General features: G+C 39.5%; 2 protein-coding genes and 1 long non-coding RNA gene across 8 annotated transcripts; 2 read left to right on the plus strand and 1 right to left on the minus strand.

Moving 5' to 3' along the window:
• The first annotated feature begins 74 nt into the window (after window positions 1-74).
• rlig1 (RNA 5'-phosphate and 3'-OH ligase 1) lies at window positions 75-4079 on the plus strand. 2 transcript variants are annotated; one of them, XM_086073820.1, is made up of 7 exons: window positions 75-427; window positions 905-1022; window positions 1103-1198; window positions 1376-1492; window positions 1657-1857; window positions 2677-2846; window positions 2947-4079. In XM_086073820.1, exons 1-7 carry the CDS (start codon window positions 338-340, stop codon window positions 3133-3135), a joined length of 981 nt encoding a protein of 326 aa, XP_085929946.1. In that variant the 5' UTR covers window positions 75-337; the 3' UTR covers window positions 3136-4079. The 2 variants fall into 2 exon arrangements, with proteins under 2 accessions (XP_085929946.1, XP_085929947.1); XM_086073821.1 differs by lacking the exon at window positions 75-427 and adding an exon at window positions 467-617.
• A 589-nt stretch (window positions 4080-4668) lies between these two features.
• Window positions 4669-20492, plus strand: LOC147175509 (centrosomal protein of 290 kDa-like). Of its 5 annotated transcripts, none has more exons than XM_086074670.1 (35): window positions 4669-4797; window positions 5435-5514; window positions 5610-5727; window positions 6012-6089; window positions 7446-7503; window positions 7579-7625; window positions 7700-7834; window positions 8287-8340; window positions 8699-8845; window positions 8926-9108; window positions 9184-9276; window positions 10102-10224; window positions 10310-10433; window positions 10515-10699; window positions 10842-11004; window positions 11081-11181; window positions 11241-11307; window positions 11414-11523; window positions 11600-11831; window positions 12814-12926; window positions 13069-13242; window positions 14019-14165; window positions 14987-15094; window positions 15204-15403; window positions 15483-15696; window positions 16181-16318; window positions 17457-17669; window positions 17733-17875; window positions 17942-18040; window positions 18867-18978; window positions 19053-19187; window positions 19523-19588; window positions 19721-19782; window positions 20130-20215; window positions 20289-20492. In XM_086074670.1, the coding sequence occupies exons 3-35, from the start codon at window positions 5623-5625 to the stop codon at window positions 20375-20377; spliced, it is 4104 nt and encodes a 1367-aa protein (XP_085930796.1). In that variant the 5' UTR covers window positions 4669-4797; window positions 5435-5514; window positions 5610-5622; the 3' UTR covers window positions 20378-20492. The 5 variants fall into 5 exon arrangements, with proteins under 5 accessions (XP_085930796.1, XP_085930795.1, XP_085930797.1 ...); XM_086074669.1 differs by having other exon boundaries at window positions 5610-5726; window positions 6008-6089; XM_086074671.1 differs by lacking the exons at window positions 4669-4797; window positions 5435-5514 and having other exon boundaries at window positions 5533-5727.
• On the minus strand, window positions 7500-19181 carry LOC147175510 (uncharacterized). The gene is made up of 2 exons (XR_015094694.1): window positions 18860-19181; window positions 7500-7792 (listed from the first exon to the last, which is right to left on the minus strand). It is a non-coding gene; the product is annotated as an uncharacterized LOC147175510 (long non-coding RNA).
• Window positions 20493-20519: the final 27 nt, after the last annotated feature.

A 20519-nucleotide genomic window follows, 5' to 3' on the forward strand; every position in this document is an offset into this window, starting at 1 on the left:
GAGAAGAGGTCCGTCACGTGTCCGGAAATGCATGTCACACGGGATTTCAGAATTCAATCATTACTCTCTCTGTCACTGCTCTGGAGGCCAATTTTCTAATCTATAATTTAAAAATTTGTGTTATAAAATATAAATACGAAAATGACAAAGCAATTACGTAAGTCTTCTCGAGAAGAAGGAAAACTACACTACGAATCGTAGAAGAAGACACGTCACGTGTCCGGAAATACAACTAATGCTGGCTTTCAAACAGAATACAATCACGCCTCCTCCCAATATTGTAATCTGTTAGAATATAATTTCATATTTCCATTTATTTATTGACAGGGAAGGGAATATGCGACGTCTCGGCTCGGTCCAGCAGAAGGTGTCGTGTGTTTTTATGACGGAAGTCAAGGAAGAACCATCTAAAAAACGTGACTGCCAAGTGAGTGTGTGCATGACGAGAAAGAGCGATAGATCAAGCTAATGTCTTAGCCGATGTTAACGTTTGATTTACCGCTGTTAGTCACGGTTTAGAAATCATATACCACAACTGTGTCGCTTGCATGTTCGTCGGATTTGAGATCTGTCATTGTTAGAGACTGAGTGGTTTGAGTCAAGGCAACGACTACAAGGTATCCTGCAATCTGAGCAAGCGTCACTATTTCACCCACTCTAAAAGCAAATGTTGTAGCCCAATCACTCTGTGAGTGTTGCGTTTTAAACATTTCATAGCATGATAACAGGCAGTGGCTTTAGAGTCACTTTCAAAAAGAAAACATTTGACATGTATGTATCTTTGCTTTTCAAACAGAACCCAGCAAAATCAGATTTTGTCGTAATGTTCTCATTTTTAAAAGGTGAGAAGTTGCTAGTTTCAAAGTCAAATCTTGTCATTGTTCTTCTGTTGTTGTTTTTTAAGCCATTTAACATGGTCGCCACCACCATCTTGAACCCCGCTGTGCTGGAAGCGGATATCAACAGCGCACTGGCCACAGAGAAACTGGATGGCACCTGCTGCTATGTTACACACTACAAAGGTAACAAATCCTGACAAAAACCCTAATCACATTCCAGCAGGCTGCAGTAAAAGACCCCCCCCCCCATTCCACTCTTTAAGGGAAAGTGCACCTCTGGGCTCGTCTGGACAGGAAAGCCAATAAACAGGCAGAGAAAAGATTCAAGAAATATCAGTACTGTCACAGGAGCACCAAAGGTAACTCAGTGAGTGACACAAAGTCAATTCTAATGTTTGAATCTCTCGGAAACATGAAATTGCGATTATTTATGATTATTATTTATTTATGTTGTTGATTTATGGCCACTGTTTTTGCAATCCAATCCAATAGTTTGTATCTCTTATCGTCTTAGAAAAGTTCTTGGATTGTTTCAGGTTTCACATGGAACGTAGAAGAGGACTTTAAGACTGTGCCGGACTCGTGGATGCCAGCTCATCAAGTCAAACATCTCAACGGTCATCCCGTCCCCGATGAACATGGACACATTCCAGGTTTGTGGACATTACAGGCAGTATGAAAGGGGCTTCATTTTGTGTCGAAGCAGCTTATACAGAACAGCTATAAAGAAAAAAGTCATAAAAGAGGGCTTCATACTAAAGACTTTTACAATGAGATTACGCAAAACAGCGACACAATGTTATCCTGTGAATGTCAGGTTGGGTTCCGGTGGAGGATGGCAACAAGCAGTACTGTTGGCATTCATCGGTTGTGGATTATGGTGTGGGGACTGTGCTGCTTCTCCGTCCCGTCGCCAACAACGACTACGACACATTAGAAATCGCTGCTGTGCCGCTAACGGACCTCCAGGAGCAAACGTTGGAGCTGATCGGGACCAACATCAATGGAAACCCTTACGGTAGTCAGTGATTTATGACCTCTATGTTTTACTGACCAATCAGTCATCATTTTATTTGCCTTAAATTAAACCAACATTTAGTGACAATTCATTAAATTGTATTTAATATGAGGTATTTGTTGATTTATGACCATCTTTTTTTCCTGAACCATCAATGTAAGACGGTAGTTGGATTTCCATGCAAGTTGTACTGATATTGAGCGGCCAAATTTTTTTGTCAGGTAGTCGTTGTCGAGTATGACCAACCCGATGTTGACTTGAGGAGCTAGCATTGCTAAGCATCTTGGAAATGTTCAAATCTGGTTATCTATGGCAATTCATTTCTAATAATTAGTAGGATAGGCATTGGTTTATGACAGGCAGTCATTGATTTATGACCACTTTTTGGAACCCTCGGTTATAATCTGATTTAGTCCAATAAATTGTAGCAATATTTAGCATTAACCATCATCTTTTATCTGCTATCGATTTAGTTGGGTAGTAGTTGTTTTATGACCCTGTTTTTTCTAACCCATTAATCAGTCAAATTTCCACGCAAGGTGTAGTGACATTTAATGATAGCTCTTTGCAAGCTACCATCAAGGCTTGTTGCCTTAGAAACATTAAATTATAGTGGTGTATTACCATAATTCTATCATTTTAGTCAGGTAGTTGTAGATTTATGACCACCTTTTATTGAAACCCTCACTCATATATGTAATCTGATAAAGTGGTACTGTATGTTGTAGCTAGCATCTCTTGAGTGGTGTAGAAACATAAAATTGCGGTATGCTAGTGTTTTAGCCAAGTCTTTGTTAATTTATGACCATGTTTTGACAGCTCTGGGATGCAAGAAGCAACCCGTCCACTTGCTGGTGTCCCACGGGAGTGTCCGCATCCAAAACCCACCGCCGGTGGACTTCCAGCAACTCTACTCGTGGTTTTGCGGCAGCAATGAGGGCCTTGTGGAGGGTATTGTGTGGCACTGCTGTGACGGATCGCTATTTAAGGTTAACGGAGCTAGCAGCTAGCGACAAAAGCTAGTCTTACAGTCAACATATTATCTTTGTGCTCCGTGTCATATTTTAAGGACATTATCTGTCTCCGCAGATTCACCGCCACCACCTGGGTCTGGAGTGGCCAGCAGATGGCACTCACTTGGGAAACAAGCCAGTGGTGGTCCGCGTGGGTGGGACAGCGGTTGCAGCGGGCGACAATAGCAAGAGTCTGTTTGCGTCATTATCCCACCTCAATGGACATCGTTTCAGTCGCCTGCGCGACATACACTTTGACTTGTGATTGTGAATACAGTCCACAACATATTCAAAGGCAGGCGAGCATATACACCTTTCGTTTAGCTTTCAACGAGTTTAGCATTGAAGACGGTCATAAAATAAATAATCATTTAAATACAGTATGTTTTTTTTTTACATGTCTGCCAAGTGGAACTTAACATTTCCTTTTGTAATAAGTCAGGATTTATTTTCCACAATTAGTGGCCAGGGACATATATGTCCACATGTCAGGCGCAAGACAAATTGTTGTCATCGATGCAGCCTAAGATGATATTGAATACTGCTAAATGTTTAGAACAAGTCTGATTTCACGCTGAATTGTAATTGGCCACACACAACATTGTGAAATGATTGCACGTTTGAGTCTATTCGAAAGCAAACACATCAAAACAGAATGCAGGATCAGTGGCAGACTGGACTGAAGGCGCTGGAACGAAACCGTGGATGTACACAACATTGTGGAGCGACCACTAAGAGTCTACTGCAGCCACTATATGAGGAAATGCCATATTTACTACTCGAAGTATTCTGTTTTGTGCATTACAATGTTTCAACTGCTTGAAAAAAAACATTCCGTCATGGCCAAACCTGACAGCAAACATTACCTCCTTGATGGAGATAAAACTGATTCTTAATATTTTTATTTAACCTTGGTTTTTTTTTCTTACAAAAAAAAAGTTCTAATTCATGGTTGTTTACCCTGTTTAAATGTATAACTGTATTGCACTTACAGTAAAAAACAGCTTGTCTATAGTGATTCTTTGGATGTGGCAAGCCCCGAACTAGACAAGACATACTCCGTTATCTGTACTTCACCCTGGATATCATCTCTCAACACTTGGCGACCAGACAGGAGCCTCTTGCTGGAATATATTTTAACTTTATCTTATTGTCAAATGAAGATAAATTCCCTCAATCTGCCAATAAATTCGAAATGCACTTGCCAAATTTGGAGCTGGCATAAATCACCGTTCTCTCTTGGTTAAGGTCATCTTGGAACGGCTTGCCGAGGAAAATTTGTTAAGACGCTAATTTGACAGGTGATGTTAAAGTGTATCACATTTATTTGACAAGTTCACAAAACGTAATTTTTTGAATTGGCCATAAAGTGTAATACACTTTCAACACTTGAAAAGCTCCTCATGTTACTTACTAGGCCACGCCTCTGAATGACCATCCAATACCAATAAGTACATACAATATTTACAATTTATAAAACCAAGTTCTTTACATTTTCATGTTGTATTATGCTATTATACTATTTAGTGCTGTTTTAAATCGTTAGGCGGCGACGCTTTGAGTGGATAACTTAAAATAAACTTTAAAAAACATGAAGATTACGATGGTAAAAACTAGTTTAGAAAAGTTAAACGTGTGTAAAATTAAGTGTGTTTGTTCATTTTGAAAGACGGCAACGCTTTGAGTGGATAACTTAAAATAAACTTTTTTTTTTTAAAAAACATGAAGATTACGATGGTAAAAATTAGTTTAGAAAAGTTAAACGTGTGTAAAATTAAGTGTGTTTGTTCATTTTGAATTAGCTTTCAGCAACTGGGCTAAACAAAAGACCGCGCCATTACACACTACAGCTCGAGGTGCAGCCAGACTGATGGAACCGACCAATTTGTGCACAGTGGTCCAGTGATTTTCCACAAATCTTCAATAAGTAGGTTTCTTTTACCAATATACATTACTTTTGATGAAGTAGTTTTTAGTTTTTTTTTGGTTTTAATTAACCATTAAACCCCTTCGCTTGAAACGTACACTTTTAAGTAGCTAATCTGTTATGTTGTTACAATGGGTTTGAATGTATAATGCACGCAAAACACACTAAATAACTGCTGTAAAAACAATTTAGCTTGAGTTTCTACTCTGTAAGATTAATATTAATCTGAGGAGCTAGGTTAAGCGGCTAAGCTAAACAAGTAGTGCGAACATGTAGAATGGCTGCCAGTAATTGGCTATATAAATGCAACTGGTTTAGCGAATAGATTCTTCGAATCTCGAACAGGATTGTGACACTTGTTCAGGTTTGAGAGCTCTTGTAAATAATTGTTTTTCCCTTCTGTGGTCATTATTAGGGCTTCATTACAAGTCAGTTATTGTTTTAATATCTAATACTAATTACTATACACCTACAGTTGTCACATTTTGTTATTATTCTGGAGGATTAATATTGTGTACTGTACAAACGATTAGATAACTATAACTACCTTGCTAGCTAAAGAAGGCTGGTAAAGACCTCTGATGTGAACCCCCACAGCAACAATAACACCATCTTTTGTTTCATGCTTTCAATGAAGGCAAACCTTTAAGTTGAAGCACTTGTAAGGACAAGGACATACCGACTGGCTACTGACCTCACCTCCATGATGTCATAAAGGCAAAGACACAAGAACACAGGCGCTAGTAATGTTATCTTAATGTGATTAGTGTGATTCATCAAATTTCCCTTATTGGTGGTTTTGAAAAAATTAGGGCTCAAGATAAGATGCCTGCTGCTGTCGAGTGGGGTGATGTGAAGAAGCTGGACCCGGCGACCCTCCACGAACGTTACAAAGAGGAACTGGACAGTGTCATCGACCTTCTCACGTCGGTAACCATACACAGACCCGCTTCTGCGTTACGTTGTGAATTTGCAACCCCGCACGTGTTTACTATTACTTCAAGGTGCGTGCCGTTGTGAGCAATTTGCTTAAAGGTCAACATTACTGCTACGTACACATCATCTTCTCCACTTATCATTTTTGACATGGCTGCTGGCATTGAAAGTCATTTGCAAGTTTAAGTGAAACATTTGATCGGTTCTTTGGAAGCATTACATATGACCCCCGAGTTTTCCTTATTTGGGCCTCTGTGTTTGTTCTGTTTGTGTTGGAGCCAGAAGAATGGGAGGTGGAGCGCCGAGGTCAGGAGGACATCGTCCACATACTGCGAGTGTTTCAGTCACTGCTCAAGGTCCTCTACCTCATGTGCTCTCTCTTATCTATTGGGTTTGCACCTCATTCACACTTCATTAAAATACTGGATTTCCGCCACTCTGATATAAACCAGGCCTTAAGTGTTTACATTTGTTATAACAAACTTTTTAAAGACATTAGACGTAAAAAAAAAAAATTGTTGGTGTAGTTGGAGCTTCTGGCTTGACTCGTCAGGTGTTGCCACATCAAATCACTCTGGCGCTTGTCTTTACCTCAGATGTCCTTCATGATCACAGTCGTCCTTTTTTATTTTTATTTTTATTTTAGTTCATGAACAAAAAAGAGATGAAAATGACGTGATTTTTGTCTCTGCTAATCTGTCACTGTGACACTCACAGTGATACATCCCCTTTCAAATCTGCAGCTAGTGAGTGCAATTTGCACAAACAAATTGGACAGACAGAAGGTGGATTCATGGTGAAGGGTTAAAAAATGAAAACGTAAATTATAGTTGTAACGTAACATCAATCCAACGGCCTATAACATTCCAACAATAATGTTAATCTGACCACTAACTAATGCTGGCCAATTTACTAGTTTGTGGCCATCGTACAATTGTTGATATTCTGTAATTGTGTGTGAAGTTGTTTTTAATCAAAAAGATGAGAAAACATTTTGTGAAATAGATTTTGATCAGAAATGTTCAACATAATCTGCTGACAAAAAAATAAATACAAAAATACAGGGGTAAAATGATTGTCCTGACTAAAACTAGAAAAATAAATGTATGTTTTCTTGGACTAAAATAAAGACTAAAATGCTAGATTTATAGTCGGACTAAATAAAAACGGGATGATGTTGACTTAACTAACTATGATAAAAACTAACAAGCGTGATTGAAACTCGACTATAACTAAGAGTAAATTTAAAAATGTCTGATAAACTTAACACTACTGAGAATTCAACCCACCGTCTGCGTAAAAGCCAGCAGCATATACAACATTCTGTCAGTGGCAATGCACATGTAAATGGATTTGAACACAAAATAAATTGCGACCCGATTGAACAGAAATGCGCCAACAACAACTTACAAAGGAGAGACTGAACTATGTCATCATTTTAATGTACTCTAATTTTAGTTTACATAGTTCGTTGTCTCCATTAAATTAGATAAATTCATTCAATATATGAAAAAAAAAAGAGTGAATCAAACCAGGAATAAAATAACACATCCATGTCAATTTAAGATATCCAACCTTTTTTATGTTTTTGAACATTTATTTTGATAAGTATTATTTTTGAGATTTTTAAAAAGCTACAGAACCACTGCAGTAAGTTATTAATTGTGTTAATGTAATCGTGGTCCTGTTGTTGTGTGTGTCTATCTCCTCAGATGAAACAACAGGAAGCAAATTTGGCCGAACAGTTAGTTGAAGAACAAGAGAGAAACGGTTTGTATGCATGTTTAATTTTTTCCCAAAAATACAGTCGGTACATTGGTTCGTATGGCTGTCTGTGCCGTGTAGAAAACACGCTTCTCGCCAAGGTGTCCAGATTGGAGGAAGAATTAACGGTCAGTCTCATGAGGATGTTCATATCTCGTCGATGTATTTCATTCACATGTTGGCACTCTCTACTACTCCTTAGTCCGCCGGCACCGGCCCAGAAAACCGCTTCTTGAGGAACGATATCCGGCAGCTGAAGAGCCAGCTGGTGCACAAGGAGGAGATGGTAAACCAGCTGAGGAAGGAAATTAAAAGAGAGAAGAAGACCACGGAGAAGGTCAGGACAAAATTGAAAGATTGCTGCAAAATAGTCCATGTCACTGATTTGGAATTTTATGTTTCATGTTAGATTAAAGTCGACATTTCTGCTTGATTATTTAAACTACAGACAACATAACTTCCAAGTTTGAAATACCAATATTGGCATTTAGAGCATTTATTTGCAGAAAATGAAAAATTGTCAAAGTAACAGAAAAGGCCCAGTGTGTTTTTAGTCTCCTTTTTCAGCTCTCTGCAGCCAGATTGGCATTGAAATGAGACTTTTAAATACTTAAATAAGGAATTGCTTACTACACGGATAAGTGAAGGTTCAAGTAAAAGTTGGCTCCAGAATGTTGCTTCTCCTCTGATTAGTTCCAACTTGATTGTTTTTCCCACAATAGAAAGATAAATAATTTGTTCATCATATAACATTTATTTAAAGTGAAAATCTCTTGTCTCCTTCTTTAGCTATTTTTGCGAGCCGAGGCTGCCGAGGACGACTTGAAGACGTTGAAAAGAGAGGTACAGCATCCCCGACCAATCACGCAACTTCATAGTCCAACTGGGAGTGCTGAAAAGTAAACACAAAAATTCAATGGGTGGTGGATCTATCAAGAAGTCATGTCCCGGCTGCAGAAAGAAATTAAAGGGGAGGCATAACATTTTTCTTCAATCTAAATCCAATGTTCTTTTGGCTGAACAGTGGCATTGTGACAACTGCAAAAGTGCTCAGAAATATTTTCTGTCACTTAAAAGCGGCAGTTCATCCTGAAATCTAAAAGACAAACATTAATTCAACTGAAAAGTTCATTAGACAACCTGTATGAGCTTGAATTCAAAGTTTATTCTGCTATCTATAAATAAATGTGTCCTGCCTCAGAACACGCAGCTCCAGCAGGACGTGGACTTTTATCACGGAGAGTTGGAGCTTAAGGAGTCAGATGTGTCCAAAGAGGAGAACGCCGAGACTCAAAGGAAGCTCATCTCAGTCAACCGCCAGCTCTCCCAGTGCATGGACGACCTTCAGGTATCCCACTCACCACCTCTCTACCACTATCCTTACATTGGTGATCACACTTGTGTTGATTTATTTTATTTATTTTTTAGCAAGCAGAGGACGAAATCTCGCGGCTAAAAGAGGACAACCTGCGCATGCAGAAATGTGTGATGGAGTCGACCAAGGAGATGGAAAAGATAAGTGAGGAGTACAACCAGATCAAGATGGCCGTCCATCAATGCGACACTGAGACAGACCAGCTGAGGAAAGAGAGGGACCGCGCCGAGCTGCTGGTAACCCCCCCCCCCCCCCCCCCCGGAATACTTTTATCAATGATTTCATGTTGCTGACATGTGCTTCATGTGCAGGTCAGAGAGCTGACGCAGAAGATTAATAACTACAAGACGGAAGAGGACGACCCCATTATGGCAGAAGTGGATGCTAAAGTGGAAGAATGGAAGGTTGGTGGTTAACTATTCAGCCTCCGAAGCTTGTTTCAATTCGGAACATGAAAGTTGGCACGAATGGCTGTCATGAGGAGAACCACAAAAAAGTCATGACTGAAAAGACAGAAGTTTACCAATTTTGTTTAACGAGAGCATTTTAGGATCATTTTGTGCATTTTCAGAGGTACTTGTAAAATAAAATACTGTACTCACAATCGGTTCGGTTGTGGACCCAAGAAATGAAATGAAATTTGGTAGGCATGGCTGTGATGAGTAGACCCATAAAAAAAGTCTAAATTAACTACGTCGGCAACGACACAGTAAGTCAGCCATTTTGTTTTGAGGCGGCCATCTTATCAACCGTCATTCAACATACAAGGAGGCTGACATTTTATACTGCCGTTGACTGACTCAGAAAACAGGCCGAGACGTTATCAAGGTGAACCTGTGTGCTCTTTGACGTCAATGCCAGTGGACAGGAGGGGGCGATATTGCAAAAACAGGTGAATTAATCCTAAATCTTCTTCTACAAATACAATATTAAGCAAATTTAGATTAGTGGGGACCATATTATTACAGAGAATATGTTTTACTTGACATCCACTTAAAAAAAAAATATTTAGTGATGACCTCTAACAAATACATGCCACAAGGTCAGAAGAAATCCATCAGTGCCACCTGCTGGCAGAAATGTGTAGACACCGTGTCCTGTGTCAAAAGCAAAGCAAGAAGCCTGTTGATTTTAAATGACCAAGACAAGATGTTCAGTAGTTGAACTGGTTGCTGTTGTGTGCTACATTGACGTTGCGCAAAGTTGCTAGCGTGACTTTTTTTTCACAGAAAGTGCTCTTTGAAAGGGATGAGGAGATTTTGGTGTACCAGCAGATGGTCCGTGAACTGCAGCAGAAGTTGCGCCTAGCCCAGCTGGACATGGACCAAAACAACATTCTTGACTTGGAGCAGGTACGCTAGGCTTACTCTAATGTCCTCTCCTGGACATTCCACTAATCCAAATAAAGACAAATGTTGGCGAACGAATGCTCTGCAGGCTGTAGAGGAGCGAGACAATCAGATCAAGATCCTGCGAGAGCAAGTGGAGCAGTATACATGCGAAATGGAAAAGCAGACATTGCTCATGGAAAGTCTGAAGGTGCCCAAAATGGGACACTTAAGTGAGTAGCTCGAGTTTCTGAACTCAACAGATGTACATTTTTGTCCATTTGATCCTGATGAGCTTATTATAATATTAACAGGTGCCTTTTTGGACACTCAAGAGCTGGTCCAGCATAGAAAGATGGAGGACATTGCGTCCAAGTGGGATGCGGCCGATATGAGAGCAACAGAAGCCCAGGAAGCTTTGAAACGAGCCGAAGTCGACGCAGAGGAAAAGGACCGAGAGCTCATGGAGGCCTCCAAGCGCCTGAAAGAGTATGAGCAAGTAAGTGGATGACAACACATAAAGTAAGTCATTGATGTGATGCCATTTGTGTCGCCCTGTGTCCAATCCTTTCAGACTTGCCAAAAGCTCAAGATCAAATGTGTTGATGTCTCATGATGGAGGCTCTTTTTCTGTACTGCAGGGCATTTACGGCCTAGAAGAAGCCAACAGCGAGATCAAGGAGTGGAAACTTGAAATCCGTAGAAGAGAGTTGGAGTTAGAGGCCGTGACCAAAGAGATCAACCAAGCGTACATAATAATCAACCAGCTCACAGAGGAGAACGAGGACTTCCGGGAAAGACTCGGTGATGTTTTCTTTTTAAAACCACATTGCAAACACAACAATCACACAACTCTTCTGACTCTTGTTTCTTTGCAAAGGCTATGAAACCAGCCAGGAAGTTGATCTTAGCGAGTTCAGGCGAGCCAAAAGCCTTAAACAGCGACAGTACAAAGCTGAAAATCTAATTCTCGCTAAAGAGGTAATCAATCCGACGTTTATACTGCTATGTTTTTCCTGTTTAAGCGACTACTCATTCAGATTGAGCGTCTTGAAGAGGAACGACTGGAGATGAAGAAACAAGTCAGACAACTAGCCAAACAGAAAGGTAACTTTAAACTATTTTCTCAGACGATTGGTGTGCCATCCAGTTAATCCAGTTAGTTTGCGTCATTTTTGATGCTCAATCTTGACCCGTATTTATTTCTTTTTAGGGTTGCCACCGTCCATGGTGGAGGAGGGCAATGTCATACATACTGTCAAATGGCCACCAACTCCTACTCAAAACAGCAACGCACGCAAGAACGTAGAGCCCCAACCCAAGGTTGGCATTTTGAAAGAAAAAAATCTCCCATTTTTTAATAAAATAAGGAAAAATGAAACCAATCTCGCGATGTCAGATTGACCTTAAGGAAGAAGCAGTAATGGCGTTGAAAACTGAAGAAGCGGTGACGAAGTCAAAGACGGAAGAAGCGGTGACGAAGACGGAAGAAGCGGTGACGAAGTCAAAGACTGAAGATGTAGTAACAAAATCAAAGATGGAAGAAGCGGTGACGAAGTCGAAGACGGAAGAAGTGATGGCGATGTTGAAGCGGGAGGCGGAACTCAACAACAATCAGTTCCAGTTTAAATGTAAATACAATGGTTTTACTCCATATTTAGTTCCTTTAGTTTTGACATTCGTAGATGTCAAAATGTGGCTTCTTCTTTACTCCGGCCTACAGAGAATTCCCATTATCAACAGTCCAATTACTGTAAAATCCTGAGAATAATAAATATCCCAACTCAAGAGCACTAAAAGAGCATGGAGTGCAAGAGCAATATTTAAAAAAAACAAACACGATATTTAAAATAGGGTACTTTGAAATATCATAAATATCCTAGTTTTTACCCTAGATTTACTGTAAAAGAAAAAAAAACTTGTTTTAAGGGTAATTTCCGTATTATACACAGGTGCGTTATTCATGGGAATTTTATGGCATATTTGCTGCATTTGTTTAGCTGTTTCCTTCCTAAATTTAGTGAAAATGTATTCATTAATTTTTTGGTATCATTTAGTAATTTATCTAATTAAATTTTGTAATTAGTTAAGTGATTTGTTTTAGAATATATTTTATGCATACATGCAATTGGTTAATCAAAATATAGTATGGTACTTAATTAAAAAAATATGTCATTTAAATAATAGGTTCATAATTTATTGTAAATGATGAAAAAATGGATGTTAGTAAATAAATAAAAAACATTACACATTTTTAACTATATCATTTTAATAATTATGAAGAAATCAATTTAAAAATGAGCATTATTTAATTCAAGAATTTTAATTCTTGGTTTTAAAAGTTCAACGTGGCCCGTGAGCACAAACCTTTGCCTACCCCTGATGTACAGTATATAGTAAGCGAAATTACTAAAATATATTGTCACTAGCACTTAAGCAACTAACAGACACATAATGAAGAACAGGAAAGTTCTGTCATTTGTGTTTTATAGGTGGAAAATTAAAAAAAAAACGTCTGACACTTTCCTACAATATATCCATGTAAAGTCTTGGTGGATGTCTATGCACTCTTTTATTCACTCGTGATATTCTCCTGTTTGTGTCGCCTCAAAGTGGAGCAGCTCTCCAAAGAGAAAGAAGACCTGGAAACTGCACTTAAAGATGTCCTCCAGGCCTTGCAGACAAAAGACACCACCAACATCCCCAGTCTGAAAAAGCTGGCCAACGTAAACACCGACGGTCTTCAACTATTTATTTTATGTATTTGCTTACTTATATTTCATATTTTGTATTGCATGTATATATGTTCAATAAACCAAACTGTTTAAGGCTCTATTTGAGATTTTGACCACTGGCTGTTCGTTCTAGCACAAACTGAGGGTCTTTGTCTCTGACATGGTGGTGAGCGTCCAAGAGAAGCATGCGAAGGCTCTCCACCAGAAGACAAAGGCCGAGCAGGAGAGCATGAGCACCAAGAGGAATGTGGGCAATCAGGAGCAGAGGCTTCGAGAGATGACTGAGACCTGCAGAAGTTTGGAGGAGGTACAACTTTCACAGCCAGTTCAGGAAACATGCATTTTGACTTGATGTGGCTCAGCAGCTCTGCTTACCTTTTTCTTTTGACATGATAATGTACAAGACAGTGTAGGATGATAAGAAAATAATTATTTGATTCATTTCACACGTTATGTGAGACTCGACTATTTGTAAATAAGCCATTAACTCATTTGCTCACAAAACGTATAAATACGTTCTATTTTTAATGTTTTAAGTGTCCCAAAGACATATTTATACTTTTTTTTTTATGCTAGATCATACAGGAAGCTTTGACGCAGCCTCTCAACTGCAAAGAACGGTTGAAGAAATGGTAGTTATTACACAAACTGCCAGCAGGTGGCAGCAGAGCAAACGAGATCAACCAGGGCCATGTTGAAAAAAAGCTAATTTACAAAATTCTAAATAGATTTGTGAATAATGATGAAATTTAGCTATATTCTAATGCTAATTGCTGCAAAAATGGAAACAGATAGAAATTCCTGCTGAAATACAAAATTCTAAATAGATTTGTGAATAATGATGAAATTTAGCTATATTCTAATGCTAATTGCTGCAAAAATGGAAACAGATAGAAATTCCTGCTGAAAAAAGAGACTCTAATCTTTCTTTTGGTAGGTTCCATGTTTTATAGCAATAAAACAGAATGTTCTGTGGGCCTTGCAAAATCAGTCAAAATCCAGTAAAACAGCTGGGATTGAAGGGGGTTGCTTCAGTGAAAATGACTGGGAGTAAATGAGCTAAAAAATAAAATGTCCATGCAGAAACTAAAGGAGAAGTTCAGCCCCGAGGCAGATGGCCAGGCAGCCCTGAAGTTGGCCCACAAGAGCGTCAAAGATCTCCAAAGTCGACTCAACAATAAAGAAAACATGATTAAAAAGTACCAGAACCAGCTGACTCAAGCGGGAAAGGTATGAGAAAAAAAATTACATCACAGTTGCTCAGGGCTCAGGTGGATTTTGCAACGGAACGCATATTCCACAAACGCAATATTAATCAGAATGTCGTGTTTAGACTAGTGGGGCTGCATACAACATATTATGGGGTATATGCCACGAAGGAGGCGGGACTTCCGATTTCCGGGTTTCACATATCAGCTTTGTTTTCGGTTCCGATTTGCGACATGTGGGCCGCGTCCCGTGACTTGCGCTTCCGCCCTTGTGCCCCTCGGTTGCGTGTTCCAGCGGTGGCCGGAAACGGCGGCGATGTGTGAAGCCGGGAAGTTGGAATTTCGTGGCATCTACCCCATTGTAAAGAACTTTTTTGGGTTGACTTCTTAAATGTTAACATGCAAATACTATATAAGCTTAGCCTTTGCTGTGTTGTGCTCCACAGTCGATTTTCAAAATCTCCTCTCACATAAAAAAAAAGAAGATAATAAAACATTTCAAATTTTCATGCAATTTTAAGTAAAACTGCTATATTGGGATTATAGGTCTTTTTAAATGATCTCATTGTTTTTTGGGAATTTTTATGTACATATCAAAAGTAGGAATGGGCGAGTAACGATATATCAGGTATTTATATCGGGCCGATACCTGCGCACATTTCAAGGTATCTTGTTTTATGATCAGGAACTAAAAATTAGAAGAAGAGAAAATTGCCATGAATTCCATGCAAATGAATAATGTTATATTCTTTAAAAATATCTGTCATTGTTTTTTGCGGTTGAAATTTTATTTAAAAGCATCAGTATCAATACATGGTATCTAACTTTGCTGGACGTGACCAGGATCAAGAAAAGTTGATAAACACGCACGCCGAGGAGATGAAGATGTTGTATGAGAAGTTGGACTCCAACAACAACATGGCTCTTGATCGTCTCAAATGGCAATCAGCGGTACTCATTATTACTTTTTTACTCAACACCTTTAAAATAACTGCAGTGAGCCCCCTACTATTAGGAACCAGACAAATGGAAACATTCTCAAACTGGGCCCTTCCCGCAGGAAGCAATGAAGAATCCCAGCATCAGCGTGTCAGCATCAAAACATCTGGACCGCTTGGGCGAGTTGGAACAGCTGGTGGCCGAACAGGACGTGTCGCTCGCGTCTGTCTGCAGGAAGCTGAAGCTGGCCGCCGCCGAATCGGAGCGACACAAGGCAGCCATGGAAACGCAGGCCAAGAAACACGGCGAGGAGATCTCCAGGTGATTGTCTGTTTTTGTGTTTTCTGTCCTCTCTTCTCGCCACGAGCCTCCGTGCGCTCACGCGCTCAATTCGCCGCAGGCTGAAGTGGTCGTACGGAGCGGAGTCGGAAGATGTGAGCTTTGAGACCAAAGACCATAAGAGTCAGATTGCCGAGCTGAAGAAGGAGAGGGACTCGCTCCAGAACGAGCTGGAGACCCAAAAGGAGGCCAACGATGTGTCGCCCAGCAACACTTTGAAGAACGCGGTGGAACGCTTCAAGGTGCAACTGCTCCACAAAGAGAAACAGATCAAGGTAGGGATGTGGTTTTCATTACTTTGGATTAGAACGGGGCTGTCAAATGTATTTTCATTGTTATGGTTTCCCTCCGTGGGTCGTCACAGTTGGAAAATGAGACAACTGCAAGATTAAACGTATAAAAACCAGAAGGCTTTGGTCCCAGTGCTCCTTGCTTTGCTTTTGTCACAATCATTTATCACTGAAAATGACGTACACACTCCAGTTTATTTGCATCTCTGTGAACATTTCTTGGAAATGGCATTTCTTGGCATTAAAGTGATAATTTGGCGGTCTTAACTGTATACAATGTATGTATACAATCCTCTCATTATATGATAACATTTACATAAGTGACCCAGAATTGTATTGTTGTTAAATATTTTTAAATAAAACTAGCGCTGCAACTAACGATTGTTTCAGTAATCCTTTAATCTGTCGATTGTTTTTCCGATTAATCAAAAAAATTTCAGAAACAGGCTCTAACGATTCATTTCCTCAGGCTCTCAGCAAACTTCTCATCGGAATGCGAGCCCAGATGACGTCTGTTGCGCAACAACAAGTCTTGACGAACTCCGCACAGTATGAGGAGAAACTCAACATCCAGAAGTTGATTGACAAGCACACCAAAGACCTGCAGGTGAGCTCCAAATGTCAGCAAATTGGCATTGTTGACATCTTGAATGTGTTTGTGAATGTTCATCAAGATATTCTCGGGACCTTGACCTGACAGAGAAGTTGCGTCCAAATGACGATGCAGTATGATTCATTCCAATTACGAGAGTCCAATTATACGATAGGACTGAATACAATTACAATATGATACAATTCATTCCAATCATGATGTGAAACTATTTACTTCAATTACGATTATGAATATAATTTGTTCGCTGTTTGTAACCTGAACCGTTCATAATCTGAGGTAATGTTTCCCATTGAAATGAAAGGAAATGCAATTAATCCGTTCCAGCCCAAAGCTAAATTCTACTTTTTATCAGTGTGGATAATAATAAATATATTGTCATATAGAAATAAGTGAAAACGCACTATTATAACTAGATTGCTCATTTACTTGAATGTGGGGATATGAAGAAATAATCTTCCTTAAAGTTTTTTTTTTTTTAATTTTGTCTTCTTATTAATCCATAAAAACTTGTCTCTTAATATATTTTTTTCAAAGGTAAAACCAACATTTTCACTGAAGCAACCCTCTTCGCTCCTGGCTGTTTTACTGGATTTTTGCAAGGCCCACAGAATATTGTGTTATATTGCTATAAAAACAAGGAACGATTAAAGTCTCTTCTTTCATCAGAAAAAAAAGTATATTTCTATCTGCTTCTGTTTTGCAGCAATTAGCATTATAGCTAAGTGTAATCATTATTCACAAATCTGTGGGAAAAAGCTTTTTGCAACATGGCCCTGGTTGATCTCTTATACTCTGCTGCACCTGCTGGCCGTTTTTTGTAGTAACTACCATTGCTTTAAGCGTCCTCTTCAGGTCAGAGGCTACATCAAAGCCATCTGTATGCTCTAGCATTAAAAAAAACATTTAAAAAATTTATAAATATGTTTTTCGGACCATCGCAATATTTAAAACAGAATGTTTTTGTATCTTTTTAGGAACAAATGAGTTCATCTAGACTTGAGATTTGAATAAGTGCTTCTTCAAATTTTCATCTCGCAAATCTTATGCTCGTACTAGAGGTATTACAGCGTCAATGATCTATCTACACTTTAAAACTGGATACAATTACAACTGTGAGCGTGCCGTGCCGCAGGTTCAGGTGCAGATGCTGACCGAGGAACTGGAAGCGGCAAACAATTCGTCCCGAAAGAATAACAGCAGACTGAAGGCGCAGGTGGACAACCTGAACAAAAGGCTGCAGAGGAGCCTCAACACTCAGAAGGCGCTCCGCACTCAATTAGGGGAGCGAGAACACGAGTTGAATCAGCTGGACAAGCAAATCAAGACCCGCGTTGACCCCGTTCAGGTTGTAAAAGGAATGTGGAATAACGCAGCGTTTCGGATTCTAGTCCGTGCTTTCATTTTGCAGAGCAAAGAAAAAGTATTGCAGTGGGAAGAGACGAAGAAGTGGCAGGCCAGGTTGGACAAGCTGAAGAGCGTTCTGAAGGACAAGGAGGAACAAAACTACTTCCTGTCAAGGCAGCTTAGTTCTATGAAAGAACTCTATGCCAGGTCAGTGTGGCAACTGATTAGCAGATCAAATCACTCAAGTATTATTCAGTCTCTATGTTGACGCAGGCTGGAGCAAGAGAGGAACACGACGCAGAAGAAGACCAAGGCTAAGGCAGTGACGGCTGAGCGGGTAGTAGAGAAGGAGACTCAGTTGGTTACCACCAAGTACGTAGTTTTACCAAGATTGGGGAAAATTGGGAGGAATCTTATCAGTCTTGTGTTCCATGCTAGATGTTAAACCCTAAAGGAAGTCCGCCATTTAGATTTTTTGTGGGGAATTGTTCACCATTTTTGGCCAACACAGAAGTCTAGAAGAATATTTTCATGAATACTCATGCAACTTAGTACTACACACATAAGGCCAGGGTCGCGAGGGCCCTTTATAGCTGCTTGCAGCTCTAGTTATTAATATACACAATTGTAGTGACTTTCAATTACAGGTCCAGGTCATGTTTGTAAATTTGAATAATTTCTCAAACATTTTTATCTGGTTAAATAAAGGTTAAAGATACTTGACTCATTGAGCCATTTTCAGCAGCAAAAAGTTCATATTTTGTCCAGAATGAATTTGGTAACTTAATTATTTTTCATGTACAATTAATACCTTTCAATACAAATGTTTCCACTTGCTGTCAACATGTGCTGAGGAAGTAGGTAACAACCAATCATCATGGCTCGGTTTGCTGAAGAAAAATGATGACGTTATCAAATTCATTCTGGACAAAATATTAACTTTTTACTGCTGAAAATGGCTCAATGAGTCAAGTGTCCCTTTAAAACAAAACAAAAAAAGTTAATTTAAAAGACGTGTCCACCAGATGGTGCTATTCTTTCCCATTCAAAGCATGCAGCAAAAATCCACACCTTTCACCGTTTTATGCCAGGGTGCCTCACTGCTGTAATGCTAACTATTGAACTACGCATATTTGAAGCAGCACATATCTTCAATACTACAACTAATAGAAGCTTGAGTTTCGGTCTAACCTTGCAGACAACAACCAACTGTGACTGCCGAGGTCGCCGAGAAGAAGAACCAATCCCTAGAAGAGAGACTGCAATCCTTAGAGAAGCACATGTCCGACAAGTCTTCTGCAACACCGCTTGTGAGTTGCTTTTTTGCTTCCGTGTCGCGTTCATTCCGGAATATCGGCGCATTTGGGTGTTGCGTCTGCTTCAGGTGCCAAAGAAAGACGCCAAGACTCGCTCGCAAACTGACAGGGCCCTCCAGAAGGAAAACCTCAAGCTGGCCTCGGAGAATCTGGAGCTGCGCCTCCAGCTCGCGCAAGCCAACATAGAGCTGCCAAGGTTCAAGGTGCACATTACGACACATTTTTACTTTATTTGATAGTGTTTTCTCTCCAATTCCGTATGGTCTTATGCGAGTCACTCATTAAAATGGGATTCAAACGATTAGGATGCAATACGATTCAGTATGATTCACTCAAATTAAAATGTGAAAGAAGTTACTGTAATTATGATGCAATATGATTTACTTCAAAAATGCTGTGATGTGATTTACTCCTGTTTGGATGCGATGTATTTGATTCAATTTAGTTACGACGCAATACGATCGACTGTAATTGCGATATGATTTACTCCAATTTAGATGTGATTCTGATATAATTGCTCTTGGTTTGTTTTTCTCAGCGTAAAGTTGTAAATCTGGAAGAGATGTGCAGTGCACTGAAGAATGCTGAAAGTCACACATGTGAAGTATGTGGGAATAAAATTGTGTACACGGGTGTTGCCTCTCTTCACCTCAACACTGGATTTTGAAATAAAACAATAGAATATTTTATATTTCATTCGTTGGACACTAAATGTGCATTTTTGTTTATTTTTCAGCCGGACATGTTTAACTTTGCTGACCACGTAGGGGCAGAAACAGACTTCACCAAGGAAGACAAGTATGAAAATAAGCTTTTCTAAGAAAATATGTGTCTGTTCTCCTGCTCTCGCTGTCAAGAAATGTGAGAGACTTATATGTATCTTATAATAACATCACTTCAAAGTCACTCCCAGTTGACGTTTTTTGTAGACGTGTTCGACCACACCATGTCATTTTGTCTAATAAAACGTTGCCACCTAATATGCGAAACGACATGGAAATTACTGTAGCATTGGAACTCAGTTTTGAGCGGCATGTTCCTACTCGCTACTACAGTAAAGGTGCGCAACTCGAAAGTCAGACTTGGCTTGTACACTGTGAAAACTCATACATGGTCACTTAAAAATCTGACATTTGTGTCACTAGCGAGCTCAGGAAAGACAACCTGGAGCGGGACCAAAAGCCCGACAAGAACTGCGATCCAAATGGAGAGACCCCTACAAGTGACGCAGGTGACACTCCCGCACGCGTTATGCTGTATTCACTTGTTGGAATGATTCTAAACTTGTCACTTGTTTCACTTAGATACTAAGGAGCCAAGAAGTCCCGAGCAGCCGGCTGAAAATGAGAAAAGCATCTTTGAACGTGACATAAAGGATTTCATTGATCCATAAAATGATCTTAAAGTATTTATAGGGAATTCTCTCTCTTCGTTCATAAGTATGAACAGTGGTCTTGAGTATTTTTATTCAATAATAAAAATGTTTATGGGTCATTTTAGTTTGATGATGACTTGTGAATTTGTTATTTTATTGC

This window comes from Leptonotus elevatus, chromosome 4 (genome assembly GCF_054856555.1).
Source record: "Leptonotus elevatus isolate MCC_2025b chromosome 4, RoL_Lele_1.0, whole genome shotgun sequence".
Lineage (NCBI taxonomy): Eukaryota > Metazoa > Chordata > Actinopteri > Syngnathiformes > Syngnathidae > Leptonotus > Leptonotus elevatus.